Raw genomic sequence first — 7,261 nt, 5'->3', positions numbered from 1 at the left:
TCAGAAGGTTAACAGTCCCCTTTTTGGAAGGACAGCATCACCTCTCACCACTCCTACATCTTCCTTGTGCTACACACATCCCTGTGCTATTAGACCCCAGTCTGCAATCCAGACTACAGGTGTGAAAGCAGACACTAAGGCCCATGTCACAGGCTGCAAAACTGGCATGTCTAGTTGGGGTAGAGAGGAGTCAGTGGGGACTTTCTAGCCCTTTCTACAGGAGTCCTGTGTGTATGAAGCCCTAAGGAGGGACAAATCCTCAGGAGGAGCATTTTAGCTTTCCTCCTGCTCTAGGACCCTAAGTGCCAGACACAGCTTTCTGGCAGGTTTAGAAGAAGCCAATAACCTAAGCTGGGGTCATGAGGTGAGGAGGTGAGAGATGGTAGTGTCACTCTAAGTGGACAGATACGGGCCTGGCTACAAGAGAGCGTGAGGTGGAGGCCACTGTAGCACGTTTCACACTCAGTGCCTGAGACTTGACAGGCCCGTTTCCAAGTGATTTGCAGTGGTTACGGGCAGTAAAGAGAGAGAGAGAGGGGAAGAAGAAAAAGGTCAAAGAGGCCCCAAGGAGGAAGAGAGGCAGTTAGTCAAGGCTGGACTTCACCAGGTACCCACTGAAGGTGATGTACACATCAACATCATCACTGTAAATGGCATTCTCCCTCTCCCGCTTGTAGAGCCTCACCCAGATCTCATCATTTTCCTGAAGCTCCAGCATGAGGCTTTGGCTCTGCATGATGCTGCGGTCACTGGGCTGGGCATACAAGATAACTGCCTCTTCTTCATTGTGCATGATATGCATGTAGGTCTCCTTGAAGTTCCAGGTGTGGACATTGAGGCTGAAATAGTAAAGTCCACCTACAGAGCAGTAAAATTTGCCATTGAACATGTCAAAGTGGTTGTAGAGGTTGACAAAGACGGTGTCGAAGATCAGGACCTGGAAGCCTTCGCTGCTGTGTAGCGCTTTCTTGCGACCGACGGAGAATGCAGCATACTGATGCTTACAGGGGTCTCCGGCTGCACCCATCTGTCCTTTACTGCCTTTCTGTCCCTGGGCACCCCGCTCGCCTCGTGGTCCTTCTTTGCCCCATTTCCCTGGCATCCCAGGCTCTCCCCGGTCTCCTTTCTCTCCTGCAAGAAGAATCAGAGAACACAACTCCTGTGTGATACCAGAGGGAGAGGTGAAAGTGGTGGTGAGAAACTCTAATGAGGAGGCAGAGGATTGCTCAAAGATGGGGCAATGCCAGAAGAAGGAATGCTTCTGAAGATCACAATATCATTGTGCTTCATGGGAAAAGAGCTAGCAGAGCTCAGGGTGCAACTAGGGGCTCTACCGTTAGGAACACCATGCTCATCACCTGATAGTCTTGCTGGAGGCACTAGGATCTGTTCCTAGGAGACTTCAGGCTAAGATGGAACCCAGCACTGCAAAGTACCACTGGGGCTCTTGACCTCTTCTTCCTCCACATTCCTTTACCTGCATAGCAGTCCCCGCCCTCCTACACACCTCTCCCATGACCCTATTATTCATGTATTGTGATCCCTGTTGTTTCTGTTGGCTGGAGAAGTGTTAATGCCTGTAGGAGAATATACCTAGAGAGGGACAATGAGGTGGCTCAGAGGGAAATAATCCAAACTGGACTTGGCAGATGGTGCAGTGCAAGTTAGAGGGCTGGTACTTTGACAACACTGGCATCATTTGGGTATCCTGTAAAATTAATGCTGCAATTCTACCCCAGAGTTTGCACACTGCCTGTCACACTCTTGGGCAGGTATCATTTACAGAGAGGAAGCAACACCAGAATGTACTTGGTATACAGAGAGAAGATGGTGGTTGGAGCAGACTACAGTACAAGTGACAGCATCCCAAATTTGTGCCTTTCCTCCTGTGTGGTTCTGCAAAATTGCTGGTGCACAGGTCTGCACTACCTGCAACAATCAGCAACTCCCTGCCTTTGTCTGCCTAAAACACACTTCTGAGCTTTGATGGATTGCAGCTATTTCCAGGCTGGGCAGAGATGGGGGAACATCTGCCCAGCTAGTCCAGAGTGACCGCAGAGCAACAATAAGCAAGTGGAGCAGGATCCAGCTAGGAATAGGCTTTTGCCCGCAGCAAAGGCTAAAAGGGGAGCCCTGAAGGGAGGAGCTGATCTAAAATAGGGAGCTTTTTCCCATTAGCCAAGCCAGCCACATCAGGGTGGAATGAGCTGGGGGTCACTGCCAGTTAGCCTGGAGTTGCTTGCAAATAGCTGCTGCCTCTCCTTGCCCTCCTCCCACACTCAAATGCAGAGCCAGAGGTTTCCCCGGTGCTAACGCCTACCCTCCAAGTCTGCTTATTTTGCAGCTGGATAGAGATTGCTCGTTCCTTCAGGCACTCCAGGACTCTTTGAAGTCTGAGGAAAGAAAGGTGTCCTCCCAGCTTGGCAAGAGGCTACCCTTACTACTCTTGTGCTAGCAAGGAAAAAGAGCTGGTGTCGGGTAGCATCGTGAAATACAGGGGTCACAGAATGGGTATGCACTGACTTCCCTCCCCCCAGGCTACTCTTGATCCCAGCACAAAACATCTAGACCTTGGGCACGCTGTGTGTGTGGGAACATACCCTTCAGGATGGCATCTGCCAGTCCTTTAGCTTAACCAGCTTGCCACCAATCCAGCTGTCATCTCTGCTGAAGTGCCACTGGTCCCTGAGCCAAGATAGGCACTTACCCTTCAGTATGGTGATGTTGATATAGGGACGGACCTCTGGCATTGGGTAGGGCAAGTGCTGGTGGCTGGGAGGGAGCGGCTGGGCATCTGTGGAAGAGTCCAGTGGGTCACAACAGCGTTTGCAGGTTCCAGGGGCTGGTTCTGTGAGGTTGGGCTCATCGGTGGGTGCCCCAAGCACAAAAAGAGGGAGAGGAAAGAAGGCCAGGAGTGTGCACAGGTAAATTGTGTCCATGGTGACCTGGGAAGATATGAGGAAGCACCAGTATGAGGTGTAAGAAGGGGAGGATATGGAGGAGGAAACAGAGATCACTACAAAACATCTTTCTGTGGCTGGAGCCAGGGTGGGACAAAATTACATTGTCTTGTGGAGGGAGTTTACATGCTTGAAGTCCTTGGAGGTTCAAGGCTGCAATCTGAGTAGCAACCGCATTGCCCAAGAGGATGCTCCACACCCATCTGCCCAGGCCAATGGAGACTAGGTGCTAACCCTGGAAAAAGGCTAGATCCTCACTAGGCAAACCACTGGAGCCACCACTGGATTTGGCCCCCAGGCCGGGGTAGAGGAGGGAGCCCTTGCACAGGGGCTGGGAAGCACAGAGAGGAGCTGTATACAGGAAGTCCGTGTGGCAAACCACACGGTCCCTTTAGCAAAAGCATGCTCTGGTAGGCTGTTCAGTCTATGATGAGGGCTGTAAAAAACGTCTCCAGTGCTCCAGTCAGTAGGCATTAACTCTTTATGGGAGTCTAACAACCCCCCTGTCCCAGCCGGAGTCTGATCCTCATCTCAGCCCCTTGTCCCGTGGGCTGGGCGCTTAACTTCAACCCTCTCTACCAAACCCCATCCTTCTGTGCCTCAGCCTCCTCAGTTGTATTCTCAAGCCAGACCCCAGCACCTTCCCAAACTGATGGCTGGCTACACCAGGAGCTGTGGGTAGTGCCAGGCCTTTGCAGACAGATTAGAGGGGAGCTGCTCCGCTGCAAAGGATGGAGGAAGCAAAGCTTAGAGCAGGCAGTCTGCGGAGAAGTATGCTTATGAAAGACAGACACGCAAACAAGCTGAGAAAGCCCCTCTCCCAGCCTCTGCCTCCCTTCCCTCTGCCTGCAACCCAGTGCAGCGTGGCAGCTCACCCTGGAGGCTGAGGGCTCCCCTCTGTGCTTCCCAGCCCCTGTTCGAGGGCTCCCCTTCTCCTGCAAAGCTGGCCTCTGGGTCCATGGCTTTAAGAAGGCTGGTTCTTGGCACAGGCACCGCTTAATGCTGGCTGGGTGTGCAAGCTGGGCTTGGACCTGCTCCCTCCCCTCTCCCTCCCTTTCCTTCCCTGGCTTTGGGCGCTCTCCTTAGCAAACCGGCTTTGGTTTCGGTGCCTTTTAACTCTTTCCTAGTTAGTGACATTTTGACATTTTCTTGTATTTGGTGTTCTGCTTTTCTCTCTTTTTTTTTTTTCCTTTTCTTCCTGCACCTTTTCGCTTCCAAACAGCCTAGCCCTGGTCAACAAAATGCAGGCAGCACAGACTACACCCTGTGCAAAGGGTGGACAGGCAGCAGGGCAGCGTTCCACCCTGAGCATCTCGCCATGGGCAAGGTGGAGTGTATCAGTGCAAAAGGTGGACTTTCCTACAGCTAGAATTGTGAAGGACTCTTCCCTCACCCCGTTGAATTAGTCCCTTATCCCACACATTAGCCCTGCTCTTGGCTGGCCATGCTCTCCCCAGCCGTGCCTGTCCCTCTCATAGTCCCCAGATTTCATCTTTCATTCTCTCTTGCATTCTTTCTTCTCCACGTCACCATGGCCTCTCGCCCCAGGCATGATATTTCTAGCAGGCTCATCTGCCAACTGGAAGAGGCATCAGTTTTTTCCCTCGGAGCCCCAAGCCTCGCACTCCAGCCCGTGTCATCCCCTGGTCATGTCCTCCAGTCAGGTCCCAGGCCAGTTCACACAGGAGGAGCGTGTCTGGCCTGAAGCACGACCTTAGTGTGGGGAGCTGCCTGCCAGCAAAGCTGAGGATCTGGAGCAAACCCTGGCTGTGGTCTTTGCCCCCTGACCTGCTTGTGCAGCCCTACACGGCTGCACCAGAACCTGGAAGTGAAGGCATTTAGGAGGAGGAAGAGTCTTGGGGGGGATGCACAGGAAACTTTTCTTACACTGTAGAATCTGTTGGGAAGAGGATTTGGGGGATCCTACCCTGCAGCAAAACTGGATTTGGGAACTTATACCAGGGGGAGGTGCACATATGTGTCTTTGGGGTATCTTTGGCAGAAAGAAGGATGAGCAATAGCTCTCTTCCACAGGAGCCAGAAGTGCCAAGTCAGCACTGTGCCTCCTGCAGTTTCCAAGAGAAGCTGGAGAAGGCTCCAAGGTTTCTGAGGGGGAAAGTGTTTTGTGCATGTCTACGTGTACTTGGACTCTTTTTTTTTTTTTTTCTGTTTTCTTTCTCCTATTTGTTTGGTTTGGGAATTGGAGGCCTCACTTCCCAGAGAGTAGCTGGCGTTTGGCAGGACCCCAACACCACTGGAGAAGCAAGCGGAAAACTCTGGGAAAATATGTGCTGCAAGCTGGGGGGAAGGGAAAAAGGGAGGCATGGAGGTATTTTGAGGCTGCCTGTCAGCCTGGAGCTCAATGAACATGGAGTGAACATACCTCCCAGCCGGGCTGGGAAGAGGACCAAGGAATTCACTGCGGTGCTGCGAGTTCCTAGCCAGGCTCCAACACTGACATGCAATGAGACCCACTCCAAGTATCCCACATCTACCTGTGCCTCAGCTTCCCCTTTTGGAAAATGAGAGGGAGAAAAGCGAGGGCAACACTTCTTGCTAAAGAAGCCTTGCCAGCTGACAGAAGCTGGTATTCGTGATCAGTTGTGTTGTCTACTCCTGCTGCTGCTGGTGGGGGTTTTGGCAGCTGACAGTACTATTGTTGAAAGCAAATAAATTTTCTGCACGAAAACTCAGAGATTGACAGTGAAGGTAGAGATCCTCTCTGTTCCATCAAATCTGTTGCAGTGGTTCAATCCCTCAGGTTTTACTGCCTGGCTTATTTCCAAGCATGACATTACTCTCTTTTGCAGCTCTCTGCCTTGTGCCTAGCCTTCTCTACCTTTCCAAGGGGGAAGAGGTTGCAGGGAAGGCCATTGCCCTCATTTCCATCCATACTCCTGATCTGCTCACAACCAAGCAAACATTCTTTATGGAGGACCTCTTCACCTGGGGCCTTTGCCTTTCTCTCATCTGACTGCAAGAACATTCCACAGTGGGCAGTGAGCAGGACTTTGTATTTAATGTCTAATATGAATGAATAGGAACCCACGGGGAGTCAGCAGACAAAGCCTTGCACTGGTGGCATTGCCCAGCCATGCAGCAGTTTAGTTTATGCCACTAAAGACAATTCTGCCAGGGAAATATTGCCCTGCTCCCCGAAGGGAACTGGCCATACCAGCAACATTTTGCCAGGGCAGCCACATTTGCAGGAGACTTTTGCTTGTACGCCTAGTCTTAAAGACATAGTTTTGAGGATTCTGTCCTGCACCAGCCACACTTTTTAAGTGCAACCCAGACCTGAGGATGCCTTGGGTGCTCAACAGCCTTCCCTCTCCCTCATTGCACATGCTACCTTGGAGGCAGCCAGGGAAGTTCTGACCAGATTGGGCTGCAATAATCCTTGTTCAAAAGCAGCTGCTGCATCCTCCTTCTACAATTTCTCCCTTTTCCTGCAACCCCCCACAGGGGTTGGGGTATAAAGCCTGGCTTTCTCCCAGTGGCTGCATCCATCCTAGTAGAAAAGGAAGGAAATTCCTTTGATGTTTTCTCCTCTTTCTAATCCCTGTGTGCAGCTCAGCTCCCCTGCTGCACATGTGGACCCACTGCCCTGCTACACATACTCACATACTTGCATCCACCTACAAACACCCACAGACTCACCTTTCAGGGCTCCTCCCTTACCAAAACCTCCAGAGCAAAGATACTATCCACAGCAAGAGGCAGAGAAACAGTCCTTTCTCTTCCCCTTCCTGGCTGCTTCTCCTCCACTGCAACAACTTTCCCTTTGCCCCGTTTACCCAACACTCTGCGCTGACTGTCCAAGAGCATCACAAACCAGCAGGAGAAGGGGAGCACCTCTTACCTCTGCTTCCCTCTGGAGGGGTCCTGTGCTGGGTTATCCGTATCCTCAGCTGCTCCTGGTTAGCAGTGTGGGGAGGGAGGAAGGGCTGCCGAGGCCCAGCTGACTCCAGCCAGATGCTCGCCAAGTGCTCTTATGTAATTACTGTCTTTTCCATCCTGCCTCGGAGGCCTTTGTGAGTGCCTCCCTCCCTGCTCTGGCCCGTGTCAGGCTTGGCTCTCCCTCTCTCCCTCCCTCCCTCTCTCCTTCCACCCACCCCACACAGCATCACAAATTTGCTCAGCTCAACAGCTGATTCCTTCAGGAAGCAAAGTTCAGACTTTTGGCTACTGCCATTGCTATCCTTTTAAAGATAGCTCGCACGTGTTTCAAGAGCTGGAAAATGATGGGCAGCACTGCTCTGCGCTCACCTGCTCTCCATCACTGCTCAACTGCGGCTGAG

At 52.0% G+C, this 7,261-nt stretch overlaps 1 protein-coding gene across 2 annotated transcripts; it reads right to left on the bottom strand.

Annotated features, from left to right (window-relative positions):
• Nucleotides 1-235: 235 nt before the first annotated feature.
• Nucleotides 236-6,946, bottom strand: C1QTNF6 (C1q and TNF related 6). 2 transcript variants are annotated; one of them, XM_069849801.1, is made up of 3 exons: nt 6,823-6,946; nt 2,708-2,945; nt 236-1,131 (listed from the first exon to the last, which is right to left on the bottom strand). In XM_069849801.1, exons 2-3 carry the CDS (start codon nt 2,937-2,939, stop codon nt 584-586), a joined length of 780 nt encoding a protein of 259 aa, XP_069705902.1. In that variant the 5' UTR covers nt 2,940-2,945; nt 6,823-6,946; the 3' UTR covers nt 236-583. The 2 variants fall into 2 exon arrangements, with proteins under 2 accessions (XP_069705902.1, XP_069705901.1); XM_069849800.1 differs by lacking the exon at nt 6,823-6,946 and adding an exon at nt 3,836-3,970.
• Nucleotides 6,947-7,261: the final 315 nt, after the last annotated feature.

This window comes from Phaenicophaeus curvirostris, chromosome 1 (assembly GCF_032191515.1).
Source record: "Phaenicophaeus curvirostris isolate KB17595 chromosome 1, BPBGC_Pcur_1.0, whole genome shotgun sequence".
NCBI lineage: Eukaryota > Metazoa > Chordata > Aves > Cuculiformes > Cuculidae > Phaenicophaeus > Phaenicophaeus curvirostris.
The sequence above is the reverse complement of the archived record's forward strand: the minus strand, read 5'-3'. Positions and strand labels throughout refer to the sequence as shown.

Excerpts from the sequence above, each read along its gene's own strand:
- C1QTNF6 (XM_069849801.1), bottom strand. The coding sequence starts at position 2,939 with ATGGACACAATTTACCTGTGCACACTCCTGGCCTTCTTTCCTCTCCCT. Across the intron at positions 1,132-2,707 it reads CAACATCACCATACTGAAGG|GAGAGAAAGGAGACCGGGGA; the intron begins GTAAGTGCCTAT and ends TTCTTCTTGCAG.